The 20,216-nt window shown below is 43.9% G+C and overlaps 1 protein-coding gene across 5 annotated transcripts in view; it reads right to left on the bottom strand.

The window, feature by feature from the left end:
* EPHA6 (EPH receptor A6) overlaps positions 1-20,216 on the bottom strand; it is a 482,143-nt gene that overhangs the window by 105,001 nt on the left and 356,926 nt on the right. For all 5 annotated transcript variants that reach the window (XM_069869229.1, XM_069869245.1, XM_069869237.1 and 2 more), the window contains 3 exons: positions 19,627-19,735; positions 15,703-15,773; positions 11,957-12,082 (listed from right to left, as the gene is read on the bottom strand). In XM_069869229.1, coding sequence (XP_069725330.1) covers positions 11,957-12,082; positions 15,703-15,773; positions 19,627-19,735 — 306 coding nt within the window. The remainder of the gene's footprint in view (positions 1-11,956; positions 12,083-15,702; positions 15,774-19,626; positions 19,736-20,216) is intronic.

Genomic DNA, 20,216 nt, shown 5'->3' with positions numbered 1-20,216 from the left:
GTACGTGTATCTGAGGTAACTGGAGTAGTTAGCAGATTTGGATAGAGTTGTAGCCAGAAATGAGATAATTAGTAGCTTGAGTAGAAAACGCTGCTTCTGGTGTCATCCTCAGGTATATAATTCAGCAGTAAATAATATAATGTACATTTCCAATTCACATCATACAAGATTATAATTACCAAATACCTTAAAAAATAACTTGGGTACAGAGTTAGGTGAGCTGACAAAAGGAACTAGAAAAAATACTTGTCTTGCATGTCAAAGCCATCTGGAAATAGTGAATTGTCAACAGCTTTCGGACATGACTTTTTCCATTGAAAAGCCAAATTGGAAACTGCTTTCATGAAAAGATCAGTTTCAAAAATGTCTTGACCAGATATGCTAGAAAAAAAATGTTTCAATTACTTGCAATGTTCAACTTTGACATTTTCAAAATCAAAATTTTTAGCTCTTGAATGGAGATAATTTTTGTTTTGAAACAAAATGTTAGAGAAATTCAAAATGAAAGTCATTGATCAAAATAAAAAGTTAAACCAAAACAAATTTAAGGAATGCATCTATGAATTAACTTCTTAAAAAATTTTAACGTTTCATTTTGTAAAAGATTTTAAATTTGTTTCACTTAAGAAAAAATTGTAAACATCTTTCAAAAGTAATTCTCCTATGACAAGAAACCCATTTTATATCTGGTTGCAATGTTTAATACAGAATTAGAGAGAAGGCATAAAGAAAGTTTTAGGACTGCTGTGAATTATAATGATATGTTTTGTCCCCTAGCAGCTATCAAAGAACTCTACGAGAATTTGTACTCTCCCTGCCTCAGGCATGGTATTTAACCTGCATCTTTCTGCATGGACATGGATTTGAATTTCATTGCAACCAGTTTGCAAGTCCTTCTAGGCACATATCTTTGAAGACAGCAGACAAACGAAGTAATTTTAGAAGACAAAAGATATAAAAATAAAATATGTCAAAGCAGGCAAAAAATCACTCCTATGCATAAAAGAAAAGGGAGAGAGGAGCTGAGTAAAGAATTTTCATAAATGAATGAAGTTGAGAATAAGGACACAATTGTTATCCGAACTAAAATCAATATGCTCAATCCTTGTCTGTCTTATTCAACTGCTTTTAAATCAGCAGCTACACCAGCACTGAATGTAGTTCAATATGAGCACGGCGAAGAGGAGCGTGGCAAAAAGGTGCAGGGCAGTTTGAGCGGCTGTTCGAGAAGGCAGGGTGCAGAGAGGACCTAGAGACTAGACAGAAGACACCGAGGACCATGGTGGCCACCTGGCAGAAGATTAAAGCTGCTCCGTGTGCTGCAGCAGGCGGGATGGATGCTGCCACTCAGACAGAGCCACAGTGGGTGCATGCAGCTACCCAGACCCTGGGCTGCAGGCAGTGCCCCCCTCCCACACCGGCTCGTGCCTCTGGTACTGGCTCCACTTGTGAAAGCTGCGCTCGAGTGGAGGAACTCCTTCACATGGTGGAGGAGTTAAGGGAGGAGGTAAAGAGGCTGAGGACCATCAGGGAGTGTGAGAGAGAGGTAGATCAGTGGAGTAGTGCCCTCTCACTAACTCAGCAGCCTGCTGGGGCTGGTGTGTCCAAACACCATCCACCTGCAAACTGCAAGGTTGGGGGAACAAGAGAAGGGGAACGGCAGCAAGTTCTGCCAGATGAAGGAAACCTGCTCCCCTCACCCAGACACCAAAACCCCAGATCCCCCTGGTCAACAAGTACCAGGTGCTGCAGGTGCAATCCAACCCTGAGGATGAGGATGATGGTTCCCACAGCCTAGAATCCTTCCCTAGGCCACACCATCCTCAGAAAAAGATAAAAACATCTTCCATCAAGAAGAGGAGGGTGATTGTTGTAGGGGACTCCCTCCTAAAAGGAACAGGGGGACCCATTTGCAGACTGGACCCGCCCCACAGAGAGGTCTGCTGCTTACCGGGGGCATCAGTGAAGGAGGTAGCTAGAAAACTTCCTTCCCTGGTCCACAAGACAGACTGCTATCCTCTGATAGTAGTCCGAACTGGTAACGACGATCTAGTAAACAAAAAGACCAAAACCATCAAGAATGACTTCAGGGCCATTGGGAAAATGATGGAGGGCTCTGGGTCACAAATAGTATTCTGCTCCATCCCAATGCTAAATAAAGAGGAGTGGGAAGTCAGGAAGAAGATTTCAATTAATGCCTGGCTCCAAGCCTGGTGTGAGGAGAGGGGCTTTGGCTTTTTTGATCATGGGGTGGCTCACGCACCCCCAGGCTTTCTTGCTAAGGATGGGACATGTGGGTCTCCTAGCGGGACTAAAGCCCTTGCTAGAAACCTGGCTAAGCTCATAAATCGAGCTTTAAACTAGATGTGAAGGGGCAGGGGGTTGAGCCCAGGCTAGACAGGAACGAGCCTGGACGTGGGGCAATGGTGATTCGGAGAGGGTGTGCTGGTGTGGACCACCAGTACCTCACCACACAGAAGGTGAAGAGACTGAGGACCATCAGGGAGTGTGAGAGGGAGATTGACCAGTGGAGCAGGGCCCTCTCACAAACTCAGCAGCCTGCTGGGGCTGGAGAGTCCGAACATCATCCACCTGCAAACTGCAGGGTTGGGGGAACAAGAGATGGGGAATGGCAGCAAGTTCCTGCCAGAGGAAGGAAACCTACTCCCCTCACCCATACAGCAAAGCCCCGGATCCCCCTGGCGAACAAGTACCAGGTGCTGCAGGTGGAATCCAGCCCTGAGAATGAGGATGGTGGCTCCCACAGCCTAGAATCCTTCCCTAGGCTGCACCATTCTCAGAAAAAGATAAAAACATCCTCCATCAAGAAGAAGAGGAGGGTGATTGTTGTAGGGGACTCCCTCCTAAAAGGAACGGAGGGACCCATTTGCAGACCGGACCCGCTCCACAGAGAGGTCTGCTGCTTACCGGGGGCATCAGGGAAGGAGGTAGCTAGAAAACTTCCTTCCCTGGTTCACGAGACAGACTACTATCCTTTGATAGTAGTCCAAACTGGTAATGATGACCTAACAAACAAAAAGGCCAAAGCCATCAAGAATGGCTTCAGGGCAATTGGGAAAGTGATGGAGGGCTCTGGGGCACAAGTAGTATTCTGCTCCATCCCAATGCTAAATAGAGAGGAGGGGGAAGCCATGATGAAGAATTCGATTAATACCTGGCTCCGAGCCTGGTGCGAGGAGAGGGGCTTTGGCTTTTTTGATCATGGGGGGGCTCACGCACCCCCAGGCTTTCTCGCTAAGGGCGGGACACATGGGTCTCCTAGGGGGGCTAAAGCCCTTGCCAGAAACCTAGCCAAGCTCATAAATCGAGCTTTAAACTAGATGTGAAGGGGGAGGGGGTTGAGCCCAGGCTAGACAGGAATGAGCCTGGATGTGGGGAATTGGTGATTGGGAGAGGGTGCCCGGGCGAGGACCACCAGTACCTCACCGCACAAAAAGTGGGGGAGAACACACCTCGGGGTGTTAAGGGAGATGCAGGCACTCTGGTGTTAACTACTCCAGTTACCAGGCAGTTGGGAACGATCCCTGTTCCCTCTAGGAGGGCTGAAGGCTCGGCAGCTCAGCTGAAGTGCATTTACACCAATGCACGCAGCATGGGGAATAAGAAGGAAGAGCTGGAAGCTGTCGTAGGGCAAGGGGCCTATGATGTTGTTGCCATCACGGAAACGTGGTGGGACGACTCATATAACTGGAGTACGGCTATGGTGGGGTATAAGCTTTTCAGGCGGGACAGGAAGGGTAGGAGAGGAGGTGGGGTAGCCCTCTTTGTAAGGGAGGACATCACTGAGATGGATTGTGGAGATGAGGAGGTTGAGTGCCTGTGGGTCAAAATCAGAGGAGCCCACCAGAAGGTAGATTTTGTGATGGGAGTCTGTTACAGACCACCCAACCAAGGAGAAGCAGCTGATGAGCTCTTCTATAAACAGCTGCGGTCAATCTCTAGGTCGATGCCTCTCGTTCTGGTGGGAGACTTCAATCTGCCTGATATCTGCTGGGTGTACAACACAGCAGAAAGGAAGCAGTCTAGGAGGTTCCTGGAGTGCGTGGGAGATAACTTCCTTGCACAGTTGGTGAATGAACCAACCAGGGAAGGTGCCCTCCTGGACCTGCTGTTGGTGAACAGAGAAGGCCTTGTAGGGGATGTGGCGGTAGGTGGACGCCTAGGACTAAGCGACCATGAGATTATAAAATTTTCTGTTCTAGGTGAAGTGAAGAGGGTGGTTAGCAAGACGGTAACATTAAATTTCCAGAGGGCAGACTTTGATCTCTTCAGCAGGCTGGTTGGTGAAGTCTCATGGGAGACAGTACTCAAGGGCAAGGGAGCCCAGGAGGGCTGGGAGCTCTTCAAAGGGGTGGTCCTAGCAGCTCAGGAGAAAGCCATCCCCGTGGTCCGGAAAAAAAGCCGGCAGGGGAGAAAGCCAGCTTGGTTGAATAGAGAGATCTTGAGGGATATCAAGAAGAAAAGAAATGTTTATGGCCTCTGGAAGAAGGGACAGGCCTCTTGGGTGGACTACAGGAGGGAAGTGAGATTGTGTAGGGAAAAAATCAGAAGGGCTAAGGCTCAGCTAGAAATTGGATTGGCCAAGTCAGTGAAAGATAACAAAAAATCTTTCTACAAATATATAAATAATAAAAGGCGGACTAGGGAGACCATACAGTCCCTATTGGACTCAGAAGGGACAACAGTAACATGGGATGAGGAAAAGGCTGAGGTACTTAATGCCTTCTTTGCCTCAGTCTTTAGTCGTAAGGAGGGTCTTTCCGTCTGTGTACAAACCCAGGAGCTAGAGGAGCATAATGAGGCTCCCGTGATCCAAGAGGAGGTGGTCAGAGCCTTGCTAGCCCGACTGGACAGTCACAAGTCTATGGGGCCGGACGGGATTCACCCTAGGGTACTGAAGGAGCTGGCAGATGTGCTGGCCAAACCCCTTTCCATCATCTTCCAACAGTCCTGGAAGACTGGGGAAGTCCCACTGGACTGGAGGCTGGCTGATGTTGTGCCCATCTACAAAAAGGGCCGCAGGGAGGACCCAGGAAACTACAGGCCTGTCAGTCTGACCTCAGTGCCAGGGAAAGTCATGGAACAGGTGATCTTGAGTGCTATCATGAAGCACATGCAAGAGAACCGGGTGATCAGGCCCAGTCAACATGGGTTCACAAAAGGCAGGTCTTGCCAGACTAACCTGATCGCCTTCTATGACAAAGTGACCTGGCTACTGGATGAGGGAAAGGCTGTGGATGTGGTCTTCCTGGACTTCAGCAAAGCCTTTGACACAGTTTCTCACAGCATTCTGCTTGAGAAACTGTCAGCCTCTGGGCTGGACAGGCGCACACTCTCCTGGGTGGAAAACTGGTTGGATGGCCGGGCCCAGAGAGTGGTGGGAAATGGTATGAAATCCAGCTGGAGGCCAGTGACAAGTGGGGTTCCCCAGGGCTCAGTGCTGGGTCCAGCCCTGTTCAATGTCTTCATCAATGATCTGGATGAAGGCATCGAGTGCACCCTTAGCAAGTTTGCGGACGACACTAAGCTGGGTGGAAGTGTGGATCTGCTGGAGGGTCGGGAGGCTCTGCAAAGGGATCTGAACAGGCTGGACCGCTGGGCAGAGTCCAATGGCATGAGGTTTAACAAGGCCAAATGCCGGGTCCTGCACTTGGGGCACAACAACCCTATGCAGTGCTACAGACTAGGAGAAGTCTGTCTAGAAAGCTGCCTGGAGGAGAGGGACCTGGGGGTGTTGGTTGACAGCCGACTGAATATGAGCCAGCAGTGTGCCCAGGTGGCCAAGAAGGCCAATGGCATCTTGGCTTGTATCAGAAATGGTGTGACCAGCAGGTCCAGGGAGGTTATCCTCCCTCTGTACTCGGCACTGGTGAGACCGCTCCTCGAATACTGTGTTCAGTTCTGGGCCCCTCACCACAAGAAGGATGTTGAGGCTCTGGAGAGAGTCCAGAGAAGAGCAACAAAGCTGGTGAAAGGGCTGGAGAACAGGCCTTATGAGGAGCGGCTGAGAGAGCTGGGGTTGTTTAGCCTGGAGAAGAGGAGGCTGAGGGGTGACCTCATTGCTCTCTACAACTACCTGAAAGGAGGTTGTAGAGAGGAGGGTGCTGGCCTCTTCTCCCAAGTGACAGGGGACAGGACAAGAGGGAATGGCCTCAAGCTCCGCCAGGGGAGGTTTAGGCTAGACGTTAGGAAAAAATTCTTCACAGAAAGGGTCATTGGGCACTGGAACAGGCTGCCCAGGGAGGTGGTTGATTCACCTTCCCTGGAGGTGTTTAAGGCACGGGTGGATGAGGTGCTGAGGGATATGGTTTAGTGTTTGGTAGGAACGGTTGGACTCGGTGATCCGGTGGGTCTCTTCCAACCTGGTTATTCTGTGATTCTGTGTGATTCTGTGAAAGTGGGGGAAAACACACCTCGGGGTGCTGAGGGAGATACGGGCACTCTGGTACGCCAGTTACCAGGCAGTTGGGAATGAACTCTGTTCCCTCTAAGAGGGCTGAAGGCTCGGCAGCTCAGCTGAAGTGCACGCAGCATGGGGAATAAGAAGGAAGAGCTGGAAGCTGTCGTAGGGCAAGGAGCCTATGATGTCGTTGCCATCACTGAAACGTGGTGGGACGACTCATATAACTGGAGTACAGCTATGGTGGGGTACAAACTCTTCAGGCAGGATAGGAAGGGTAGGAGAGGAGGCGGGGTAGCCCTCTTTGTAAGGGAGGACTTGGACTCCGTTGAGATGGATTGTGGCGATGAGGAGATTGAGTGCCTGTGGGTTAAAATCAGAGGAGCCCACCAGAAGGTAGATTTTGTGATGGGAGTCTGTTACAGACCACCCAGCCAAGGAGAAGCAGCTGATGAGCTCTTCTATAAACAGCTGGGGTTAATCTCTAGATCAATGCCTCTCGTTCTTGTGGGAGACTTCAATCTTCCTGATATCTGCTGGAAGTACAGTAGAGCAGAAAGGAAGCAGTCTAGGAGGTTCCTGGAGTGCGTGGAAGACAACTTCCTTGCACAGTTGGTGAATGAACCAACAAGGGAGGGTGCCCTCCTGGACCTGCTGTTTGTGAACAGAAAAGGCCTTGTGGGGGATGTGGCAGTAGGTGGACGCCTAGGACTAAGTGATCATGAGATGATAGGGTTTTCTGTTCTAGGTGAAGTGAGGAGGGTGGTTAGTAGGACAGTAGCATTAAATTTCCAGAGGGCAGATTATGAACTCTTCAGAAGGCTGGTTGGCAAAGTCTCATGGGAGACAGTACTTAAGGGCAAGGGAGCCCATGAGGGCTGGGAGCTCTTCAAAAAGGAAATCCTAGCAGCTCAGGAGAAAGCCATCCCCATGTTCTGGAAAAAAAGCCGGCAGGGGAGAAAACGAGCTTGGTTGAACAGAGAGATCTTGAGTGATATCAAGAAGAAGAGAAATGTTTATGGGCTCTGGAAGAGGGGATAGGCCTCTTGGGTGGACTACAGGAGGGAAGTGAGATTGTGTAGAGAAAAAATCAGAAGGGCTAAGGCTCAGCTAGAAATCAGATTGGCAAAGTGTGTGAAAGATAACAAAAAATCTTTCTATAAATATATAAATAATAAAAGGAGGACTAGGGAGACCATACAGTCCCTATTGGACGCAGAAGGAACAACAGTGACAGGAGATGAGGAAAAGGCTGAGGTACTTAATGCCTTCTTTGCCTCAGGCTTTAATTGTAAAGAAAGTTGTTCCATCTGTGTACAAACCCAGGAGCTAGAGGAGCAAAATGAAGCTCCCATGATCCAAGAGGAGGTGGTCAGAGCCTTGCTAGCCCGACTAGACACCCACAAGTCTATGGGGCCAGATGGGATTCATCCAATGGTATTGAAGGAGCTGGCAGATGTGCTGGCCAAACCCCTTTCCATCATCTTCCAACAGTCCTGGAAGACTGGGGAAGTTCCACTGGACTGGAGGCTGGCTGATGTTGTGCCCATTTACAAGAAGGGTCGCAGGGAGGATCCAGGGAACTACAGGCCTGTCAGTCTGACCTCAGTGCCAGGGAAAGTCATGGAACAGGTGATCTTGAGTGCTATCATGAAGCACATGCAAGAGAACCAGGTGATCAGGCCCAGTCAACATGGGTTCACAAAAGGCAGGTCTTGCCAAACTAACCTGATCGCCTTCTATGACAAAGTGACTCGGCTGCTGGATGGGGGAAAGGCTGTGGATGTGGTCTGCCTGGACTTCAGTAAAGCCTTTGACACAGTTTCTCACAGCATTCTGCTTGAGAAACTGTCAGCCTCTGGCCTGGACAGGCGCACACTCTCCTGGGTGGAAAACTGGTTGGCTGGCCGGGCCCAGAGAGTGGTGGGAAATGGTGTGAAATCCAGCTGGAGGCCAGTGACAAGTGGGGTTCCCCAGGGCTCAGTGCTGGGTCCAGCCCTGTTCAATGTCTTTATCAATGACCTGGATGAAGGCATCGAGTGCACCCTTAGCAAGTTTGCGGATGACACTAAGCTGGGTGGAAGTGTGGATCTGCTGGAGGGTCGGGAGGCTCTGCAAAGGGATCTGAACAGGCTGGACTGCTGGGCAGAGTCCAATGGCATGAGGTTTAACAAGGCCAAATGCCGGGTCCTGCACTTGGGGCACAACAACCCTGTGCAGTGCTACAGACTAGGAGAAGTCTGTCTAGAAAGCTGCCTGGAGGAGAGGGACCTGGGGGTGTTGGTTGACAGCGACTGAATATGAGCCAGCAGTGTGCCCAGGTGGCCAAGAAGGCCAATGGCATCTTGGCTTGGATCAGAAATGGTGTGACCAGCAGGTCCAGGGAGGTGATTCTCCCTCTGTACTTGGCACCGGTGAGACCGCTCCTTGAATCCTGTGTTCAGTTCTGGGCCCCTCACCACAAGAAGGATGTTGAGGCTCTGGAGCGAGTCCAGAGAAGAGCAACGAAGCTGGTGAAGGGGCTGGAGAACAGGCCTTATGAGGAGCGGCTGAGAGAGCTGGGGTTGTTTAGCCTGGAGAAGAGGAGGCTGAGGGGTGACCTCATTGCTCTCTATAACTACCTGAAAGGAGGTTGTGGAGAGGAGGGTGCTGGCCTCTTCTCCAAAGTGACAGGGGACAGGACAAGACGGAATGGCCTCAAGCTCCGCCAGGGGAGATTTAGGCTGGACATTAGGAAAAAATTCTTCACAGAAAGGGTCATTGGGCACTGGCACAGGCTGCCCAGGGAGGTGGTTGATTCACCTTCCCTGGAGGTGTTTAAGGCACGGGTGGATGAGGTGCTAAGGGGCATGGTTTAGTGTTTGATAGGAACGGTTGGACTCAATGATCCGGTGGGTCTCTTCCAACCTGGTTATACTATGATTCTGTGATTTTATGATAATATATTTTATAATCTAAGACATCAATACTTAGAGTATGTCTGAAGAAAAGGAAGAAATAAAAGAAATCAGATAGAAAGTTTTCTGCAGAAGTCAGCCCTCTGTGGGCTCTCTCAAGCTCATTATTCCAATAGCACAAAGTGCCAGCCATGTATTATCTAGCTTAAGCAATCAGGTAGACTCTAGCAATATGGACTGCAGCATGGAACAGAATTTTCTCTCTTCCTTTCAGGTCGATACTTTCTCTCTCCTCTTTGTTAAGAGACCTGGTTTTACTTCTGTTATATTATTTGTGTGACATTTTCTACTGCATTAAACCTGTTTTTAGCAACACTGGACACATTTCCATTGCTATCAGCGTAGCAATGTATCATTAAATGAGGGATCTCAACCGAAAAGTACCTCTCCTTTCTCAAATGACTAAGATATATTAAACAAAGATAAAAAAGATGGAATACAGTACATTATGTCTTCCAATGGTAATTTTCCTGACAATGTTTGCTAGTATGATTTCTTTGGTGGGCTCACTATGAGCAAATTAAAATAACTTTTTCCACTTACTCCTTTCTACAATATGTAACTCTGATTTTTGCAGTCTGTTGTGCTGTGAATACTTTCATTCTTTTCTTGATGGCATTTAAGTTAAAGAAGGCAAATAAGGTAAAAAAAAGAAGCATTCGTATGTTGGCATTTACTTAGTAAGTAATAAAACAGCATTGTTAAAGAAAGCCCAGGACAGATAGCTCAAAGATGGGCATAGGAGTATGGAATGCACTAAATATTGCTACTGAAATAAAATTACATTGAGGTGAAGATGAAACACCTGTGTAGTCAGTATTATAACTATCTTTAAAACAGCAATTTACAAAGCTCAGTCACTCAATATTTTAAGGACACAGAGAAATATTCACATTGTGTAAACTGAAGATAGGTATAGTGTTAGTGTATTTCACAGGAAGAAATAAAATTTCAGAGCTGGAATTAGAGCTCAGGATACTGTTGCTACATTCATCAAAATTTCTGACACTGCTCTCCCTCTTTCTCTTTCTGTTAGGGCTGAGAAATGAATAATTAACGTTCCCCAGCCATTGACAGTGTAAGAGTACCACACAGAGGATGTAATACACCAGAGGAACCTCAGATTTTCCTTGTCAGTCTGGTTTTTGTTTTAATTTGTTATAACTGTTAGAAATGTTGATGGGCCTTCTGAGTGACATATTGGTCACGAGCCATGCATTGAGATCCACTAGTAAGGTAAGATTGTAAAGCTTTCTTATAGCCTAGTGTCTCTAGTCCTCAGTAAAACCACAACTGGATGAAACAGAGAGCAAACAATTTCAGGACCTTGTCAATAATGAAATCCTATCTGCCCTAGACAGTCAGAACACTCGTTACAAGAAATGGTTTTACAAGACACTGATCTTTACAAGTATCTCACTTTTTTTGTGTTAACCTCAAAAGTGTGTTTTCTGTCACCACTGAGCTGCTACAACAACCTCTAGTGAACTCTAGACAGCAGCCATGAGCCTTTCCCCTACAAAGGCTTTCCAAAAATGAATGTGTGGGAATACTTGCACAACTCTCTGAGTAGCAAAGCCTCACAATTAAACCAAAGCTAAGACAAGAGGATGACACAATGCACTGAACAGACATGTCTGTAAACACAGCACACTAACAAAGGGTAAGATCCTTGAAAACACAAGGGGCACGTTATCCCCTTTTGATAAAAAGACCAATATAGATGCAGGATCAATAAGCTTCTGAAATGTATTTTCAAACAGCTGTGAAATGGCCTACATCCCCCAATGAGATGTCCTCAACCAAAAGTAAACACCTCATAGACAAGAATAAGGTCTAAACCAATTGTTCAGATGCAATTCCTCTCTGTCCCCAACACACACTTCAACAAACAGTGATGTAAGAGGAGATTCTGATGCTATTTTTCCTCATTAATCCTGCTTCCCAGCTCCATGTTGCCTTTCAAACTGTCTACACCTCCTCACTGGATCTTTGTCTTTTCTCTCTCTGCCCATGATCCTCGGCTACAGGAAAGTCTATTCCAAGCCAGTCTCTCCTTTTCCTCCTTGTACTCCTCCTATTTTCTATCTGAGGATGCTATTTTCTCAATCTTTTATATTCTGATCTTATTCAACACCCACCCCTCCCCCCTCCCACCCCTGAAAGAGGTTCTGATCTAAACTCCTCCTCAGAGACAGAGAATAAGTGATACTAACTACGGAAAATGTTGAGTGACCCCGTATTTTGAGTACATTTGGAACAAAGTAAAAAAACCCAAACAAACCAACCTAACCATAAAATCAACCCTATAAAAAAAATTGATAAAGCCTTAGAAAATTATGGGATAAACCTACTGTTTTAGAGAATCTGCCTCTCTGAACCTACTTTTTGAATATACCTGCATTTGGGACATTAGCCAAATACAGTATCTCACATGCACTGCATTTGAAAGTGAACCGGTGCTATTTGAGAAATACACCCACATTTTGTATTATACTTGACCTCTTGCATTGTCTTGGTGACTTGAGAAAAACAGCCTTTCCGTGCCTAGATATTTTTTAGAGTGGGTATAATTTACCTGCCCCAATAACTCTCTCAATACGAATTCTTGAAGGATCTATCTCCTTTGCAAACTCATGGACAGCAAGAGATGGGTCTTCATACGTGTCTGGATCAATATATGTTTTGGCTCCCGGGAAACGTACTGCAAAAAAGATAAAAAAATAAGAATCAAGAGTTCTTTGACATTCATGCAGTGTAACAATATAATTTTCTATTTTTTTTGTTGTTGACTAGACGGTTAAAAGAACTGTGAATAATATATATAATCTTCCACATTTAAAGTTCCAGAACCCAGTGGAAGAGAACAACAACCAAAAATTATTACTGCTTGCTACTGATTTCACAGAAACCAATTGCAGAATGCATATGAGTTGTCCCCATTTGCTGTAAGGACCAGGGCCTTCAAAGATTGACTGAGCACAGACTTAAACATTTCCTCTTACTCTTCAAGTAGTTTTTTCAAGTAGGTGAGTCTTCTGAGACGTTAAAAAGTTGTGTGTTATAACTCCATAGTTGGTGGATAAGCCAACCTAACACTATAAAAACCATTCAAAAGTACTAGTTGAAACTGTAAGTAAGGTCAGACTGGACTCTGCTTAAATCTCCTGAGATGTTCTTGGTGACTGAAAGCATGGATACTTCAGGACTACTGCAGTGCATTGTTACATCAAGCATCCTTTCAGCTTGCATTGATAACTGATAACCAGTGTTAGTGTGAAGAACAGATGCAATACAGTTATTAGGTCCTCTGAACATTATTTGTATTTTTAATTGCTGTCAAGTTTGACAGCTACATGTCCCAGAGGTTATCCTGTCCTACAGGAACAGAAAGTCAAAGGTCTTTAAAATATTCAGTCTTTAGAATTCAACTGATAAGATGGTGTTGAACTCTTACGCTGTTTTGACTTTGTCCCAGCTGAACAAAAGCATCTTCAGAGATACAGCATTCCAGGCAGGAAAACTAAGAGGACAATGAAGTTTTTGGAAATATCTACTAAGGAAAAAATTACAGCCTCAGGCAAGTTTTAAGGGAAGTGATATTTTGTGTAAGATAAAGAACATTCCTTCCTTCCTTCCTTCCTTGTAAGCATTTGCTCTCCAAAGAGTATCTAGCATTTTAGTTTGAAGAGGCTCCTTGGAGTTTCTACACTTAGCTCACATCCTTAATGAATGCTTCAAGTACAGATGACAAATCTGGAAAATGCAGCAAGTCCTGAGAGCAAATAAGAGCTCTGAGCTGGTCACGTAAAAGAGTGCCTACAGAGACACCAAGGGAGGCCTCAAAGATATGGGGAAAAGCAGATCCTCAAGACTAACAGTGATTACGGTCAAAGCAATTTATACTCCCCTTTGCTGCTTCTGGAGCAATTTAGGCAATCTGTCCTTTTCTTTGAAAGCACAGCTTTTTAATTAATTCCTTTCATTTATGGGTGGATGGCTTAACATTTCTTTTGGCAAAAAGGTCCAATCTTTGAGATCCTTTACTCTGTGCATGGGTCCTTGAGGGCTGTGCTGCTTTGTTCTCTACTGATCAGATGGAACAAACAGAAAGTCAGGTGGAAGATGAGAACAAAAATATCCAAACCCATTTACAAGCCTTCAATAATTTCTGTCTGCTTCCTTGGAGATGGTTATGGCAATAGTGAGTTAGTGCCAGATTGTTTTGGCAGGCTCCAGCAAGCCATAATTTTCTGGCATGGCTAATATCCCTTGTGTGTTTGAGTATAGCAAGTCCAAAAACTTATGTTGTTTCTCTTGGACTATTTGGATGGATTTTTTTAGGCTGCTGCCACGTGGTGATTAAGTACTGGCAAACTTTCAATCCATTAACAGAAGCTGATGTAGATAGTGCATCAACTTATCAGGATAAGAGGAGAGTACTGCAGCTGGGTCCAGAAAATCTCTTTGAAAAGAATCAAGTACCTCTTAGGCCTCTTCCTTTTATCATTTAGTGGCTGAGTCTAAAGCGGCTCATTATCTGATGAGCCTGAATGAAGAACACATGTTCAGGACACATGAATGTGGCTGGGCTTCCTTTAGTAGTTTGTAACAGCTGTTTGGACCACTGCTGATAGAGTACACACATACAGGAATGGGAGAGACACCAGACATCATGGGATGTCATATTACCAAGAAGATCACAATGAAGGTGGTGAAGCACTGGCACAGGTTGCCCAGGGAAGCTGTGGCTGCCCCATCCCTGGAGGTGTTCAAGGCCAGGTTGGATGGGGTCTTGGGAAGCCTGATCTAGTTGGAGGTGTCCCTGCCCATGGCAGGAGGGTTGGAACTAGATGATTTTTAAGGTCCCTTCCAACCCAAACTATCTTATGAGTCTATGATTCTGTGATTCCATCATGGACCCCTTTCTAACTCTCTTCAAAGAATTTATTTCTTGAAATTTCCCTCTGACTAACACCAAGCTCTGAAGGGAGAGATGAAGGAAGAACAGCAGATTTCCTCTGCACACAGCAGGATAGGATCTAAAATGTGAACATGGTAAATCTGGTAACAGGAACAGTCAGTGCTAAATAATGCAGGTTTTGCAGCAGAGCACTTTTATAAACAGCTTCATTCAGCTTATGAGGTCATCCTTATACTGATCCCAGCAGCCACGCATATTGCTTCAAGTTGAGATGCTGGATACCAAATCTATAGGTAGTCAGCAGTCAGATAAAGGTTGCTGCTATAACAAAGGTGGCTCTTCTTATGGAGGCACTGAGCTCTCAGCGTAAAGGAGGCACTATTATTGGCAGTGCTGGCTTAGGTGCTGGGGTGAATCAGAGTACTACCTCTTTATCCTTGGTTCTATGAAGGACATATATGAGTAGAGACTTCCTCCTCAAGTCTGATGCTAAGATAAACTGCTATGAATGAGAAGCCTCTGAAATGAAGCTTTGTGTCAACATGAAATACAGTCATCATTTACCCTGGCCTGAAAGACACTGAGTGAGGCTTTCCTCAAATTCAGTCACGGTCTCAGAGGCATACATCAAACTCTCTAGCAGAAAAATTTTTGTCTTATTTCCTTTCTGACTATGTTTGGAAACAAATGACAAACAAATCTTCCTAGGAAGTATCCTTTATGGGGAAATGTGCCCTTTGCCTTGACAGAAAGTGCCAATTGGCTGGATATAGTGATGTCACCTGAAAAAAAATGTACTTCTCATGACTTAGATTCTGTCTTGATCATAGCATTTCCAGAGATGTTATAAAAATGATAAAAAAAATACCCTTTGTATAATACCCTCTGAATAAATGAAAAAACTTAAATAAAACATAAACCAGCGAAGATAATAATTTAAACTAAGTAAATAGAATAAACTAAATAAATTAATATACTGCCCATGAGAGACTGCCAGGATTTTCTTTCACTGTACTGATCACTGAGCAGGAACATGAGGTGGCTGGAAGTGTAGATCCCCAAAGCCAAAGAGAACTGGATACAAATAAGGCACGTAGTCACCAACAGAGGAATTTTGAGGCAGAAATTCAATATCGTCTATACACAGTTGGGACGTCAAATAAATATGTCTGAAAAACTGATAATGTTATTAACAGAATACAAAAAACCTTATTAACTAGACTGAATTCAAAGGAATTGCTCAAGAGAACATACAAATAAAAATAAACACCCTTGATAATGCAGACAATAGGGAACTATTCAAAATTTAAGCATCAAGGGCAAAAGCTTTACAGAAAATAATGAACTTTCTTTATTTTAAATATGATATAGATATTTTGTAACAGTATTGAAGTACTTACAATGTCCATTTTGTAGATGAGCCCTTCTTTTCTCTTCAGATTTCATTTTGGCCTTTATGTACCACTGGCATCTTAGAAGGAAAACAAGTGAGGTTTTAATTAAAATATTGGTCATGCATAAAATAAATGTCCAAGTTTGACTCCTCCAAAGAATTCTGATACTTTAATAAACTATTACTCCCTTGTATCATTGTTTGCATACACTGGTTTGGGCTAATTAAACCTTACCCTATTAATTTTCATATAGAGTGGGTCCAAAAGCTCAGATTTGCTTCATAAGACAATAGTTTCTATGACTTCATCATGTTTCATGAAAAAAAGAAATTATTTTTTCACATCGGGACCACTTTTTTCTTTTCTTGAGTAGGTCTGTGTAGTCTAAGCCAGGTACTGACTTGTTGTCATATTGAATAAATAATATGTAGCCTGCTATGTGAATAAGATGATTTAGCATATATCTGTATGATTGCTATAAAATTTCAAATCCTTGGCAAACAACACAAAACTGTGCATGTTCCTGAATTGTTAGCAACTTTATATCACAATGCACAGCATGTTGGAGCTTTCAGGTTCCTGGTAACAAAATCTCCCCCAGCCTGAATGCTGCCTACCTGCAGGACTGTTAATGCTGATGTAGAGGGTTATATGACAGGAGCAATAGTTTCAGTCACAAAACCCCAGAATATCTGCTCTTGGTCTCAAAGTTTTTTCTCACTCACAGAACAATCTAAGTATGAATATTTTGGTCTAAGGGCTAGGTTAAGGGCTATGTGTTCTTCGGGCACTGTCCCGAGTGGAGAACAGAAATGCATGTAGACGTGACACATGCTTTGGTGTACAGATGTTCAGTTCCAAGATCAGCTTGAAAAAAAATGACTGACCTCTGTGTGTTCTTTACCAGCCTTTTAAAAAAACCCCCAAACTATAATTATAGATATTAGATCCAGTAAAATGAAGACCTGAAGGGCAGAAACTTCTGAAGCTGTCTTGGATATGCTCCCTTACGGAGGAAAACAGCAGTTGGTGGATTCTCATCTTCTATGGAATGCTTTAGATTGCACACCAGTTGCTGGGGCTGCCGAGCATGCCAGCACCATTTTAGGACCTGAACATCTGGTCTGTAGGGCGCCAACTACCAAGAACACTGAATACAAGCTTTTATGCTTAAAGTGTCTACCCATGTGAACAGTCAAAGAAACAAGGCTTTAACCCTGTCTGATCCTCCTAAGTATGCATGAGGCCCCAAAGTTTGACTACTGAAGCCAGTGAATAATCACCAGCAGAGAAGTCTTCTATCTCCAGCTCCCCATTCCCAGTCAGTGTTGGCTACAGAACAATCAGAGAAGAAAAATTTCGGTAATGATAAGAATAAATCACACTGAGCTTTAACATCGCCTTTCCTGGAATTCAGCCAAGACCCCCATCTCACTGCATATCCTGTGCCTTGAAGTCTCTGTCGCATTCATTTTTCTATCTGCAATTGACAGCCGTGCTTCCTGCTTGCTCTTGGTGGATAATCACTCAGCGAAGTGCAGAGGCAGGTGCTCATTTAACCCAGCTTCTCCACTATGAATAGACTCATCAGCAGCCCTGTGCCTCGACAGCTCATCAAATTGCTAATTCTAAACAGTGAAGCAGAGTACATCTGTAGGATACCAATCCCATTTTTCATGCAGAAATTTGCCTCCAGACCTAGAGCAAATTGTGTATTTATTCAAAATTTTCTTGCTCTGTCTTCTGTGGAATACACTCTTATCACTGCATTTAAACAGCACTTCAAAATGAATTCATATCTTACATAATTGAAATGGTCCCATTGAATAAGATGTTATCTAAGAGAATCTCTGGTACCCTTAACATTAGCAAAAAGGAGGAATAAACACAGGAAGAAGCCCATTTCCATGTTTTTTGTCATTCCTGAATTTAGTTAGTTTTTTCTAAAGGAAGTATTTGAGTTATGTTTCAGGATTTCATGTAAGGATTCCATACAATCATTTTCTCTAAAACTTGTGTTTGAATAATCTTATATCTTCTGAAAGACTGCACTATTTGTCAGCATTTGTAGTACTCATAGGAATATTTACTTAGCTTCTAAGATTACCTAAGGTCACAACAAGTTCCAGTGCTAACTGCTCCCATAACTTTAACAACATATTAGACTTAACTGGTTTTATTATTTAGCAGAGTGTAATAATTGACATAATGGTAGCTAGTGTAGTGCCATATTTAGTTGCTTGGGTAATGCAAGTAAAACCTCCAGCCTACATTGATATGACCACTTTCTTTTCAAATTAGAGGTAATGTTATACCAACAAACCAGAAACTTGATTACAAATCTGAAAGTGCAGCCCCATCTATTGTTATCAGCCTCATCTGCAATGAACATTATCGTGTTCAGAGGAGTTAGTGTAATGTCTTTTCTCTAAGTGCAAACACAAGCTCTGAACCAGGACAGGAATACTGCAGAATCCTACCCCAACTCTGGATTTTTTCCTGTCACCAAGGCAGATGAGAAGGAAACTCCACAGAGAATCCTCCTTACATGGAGGGTCTTCCACTGGCTGTTTTATGCAGCTGAAGGAGGGAGAGAGGAATAGGGTAGAGAGGGGCCAGAGCCCACACAACATCCTCTACGGAGCTTACTGCAGGATTTATGAGCCAGACTCCTCTGCTTGCAGGCCTATACCTCTACAGAATATCAGTCTGTTTGCAGGCTCTCTTGATTCATGGAAGCACTGTGGTGCCACTGATGTCTCACAGAGGAGACAGGGACATAATGTCTTTGTCCTTTTAAATTCTGCTTTGCTTCCTGATGGAAGCAGGTAAAGTCCTGAAATCACATGGAAAACATGAGGCTCAGTGAAAAAAGAAACAAGGCACTAGGGAAGCAGCTATGTCAGTGGGAATCTGAAATTGAGGAAGGACTGATGATCTGACTATGTACATTTTATAGCAATTCCAATTAGAACTTGAGAGTTCCCTTAAAACCTTCCGTGTGTAATTGAGCATGGCATCTGGCCACTCAAATCAAAATGCTTTCTCATCCAGTTTGTATAATGCCATTATTTGATCCCGATCAACACATAAATGGAAGTAAGGTGGACAATCAGCACTGTACTTAGTAAGTATCAGAGTCAAGGTAGTTATAAAAATTATCATTGTCCAGGCTTGTGAATTATCCTGCAGTACAACAGTACTGCTGTAATAGATTTAATTGGGATATCTTCAATATAATTAAAAAAAAAAAAGCCAAAATCTGTTCACCAGTGATATCATAGGCAGTAGAATCATTCAAGTAGTTTGGAGAAGAAGTTTTCTTTAGTTTAATTTATTACATAATTCCTATGTTTTCCCCTAGTAATGCAGAAATGTGCATATAAAATATATACATAATTATGTATGATTTTTCCTACAGGTTTAATATAGTACAAATAATAAAAAGTTGTCCACTCAAGTGCCTTTAGCAAGCTACATTGCCAGCTCCAAGACATAAAAAATCCTAAAGTTACCTGTACAAAGCTTTACAACTGGCAGTTATGAGATATTGTAAAAAAATACTGTGGTTTTCTGGTTTTGGGGGTTATTTTTCGTCTTCTAACGTCAGAATCTTAAGGGTAGAGGTCCATTATATTTTTCAATTCTCCCTCTGCAGGGAAAGGGTCCAGAAACTTTAAAAACAGCTAGGCTATTTTGTTATTTCACGTAATTGCTTACCTCCCCAAACTGTGTTCTTACAAGAAAAACAATACTCACAATAGAACTGTGCGTATGAGCAGTGCTGAACAAAGAGCACATTCACTTCGCTATGCCTAACCCTTATTTTTAGCACTGAAAAGGTGGTGAATGACTTGACTATTATTGTTAAATTCTTAGTTTTGGATGACCCTGAACCTGAGTAAATGAGAACACTGTGGTGCTAATTACCTCCCAGTGATTAGGAAGAACAAAGTGAGGATGACCAGGAGAGTGAATCCACCAACAGCAGCAGTGGCAATTACAAGAATCTGTCCCTGCTCCGCGGCCATATCAGAAGCTGAAAGAGAAGCACAAAGAAAAGCAGTTAAAGGTCCGACATACAGGGTTCTTGCACAATGCTCAGATGTTGCAATTACTCTGTAATAGTTTCCTTGGTGCTTAGCAAGGACATCAGATGCAAATATGCCCGTGAAGTGAAAAACTGTAATCTATGTCCCAACCATGAACTGTTTAGGTTGGAAAGGATCTTTTAAGATCCCCGGGTCCAACCATTATGATGAATGGTAGAAGATGTTTACAGGTTTTTAAAGTGAGAAGCTGACATCATCAGACATTGCTATTTTCTAAAGCTTGAATATGACAGGATTTGGAACACAAAACTAGAACATATTTTTTATTTATCTTTATTTAGCTTAATCCTGCATCTAATTCAGAACTACTCCCCATCTAACTGTCCCAGTGAAGTCAGCAGCTGTGCTACGCATGTGAGAGAGATTAAACTGGGTTCACAAGAAAGCAAAGCAGGAAAAGCACACTTA

This window comes from Phaenicophaeus curvirostris, chromosome 1 (genome assembly GCF_032191515.1).
Source record: "Phaenicophaeus curvirostris isolate KB17595 chromosome 1, BPBGC_Pcur_1.0, whole genome shotgun sequence".
Lineage (NCBI taxonomy): Eukaryota > Metazoa > Chordata > Aves > Cuculiformes > Cuculidae > Phaenicophaeus > Phaenicophaeus curvirostris.
The sequence above is the reverse complement of the archived record's forward strand: the minus strand, read 5'-3'. Positions and strand labels throughout refer to the sequence as shown.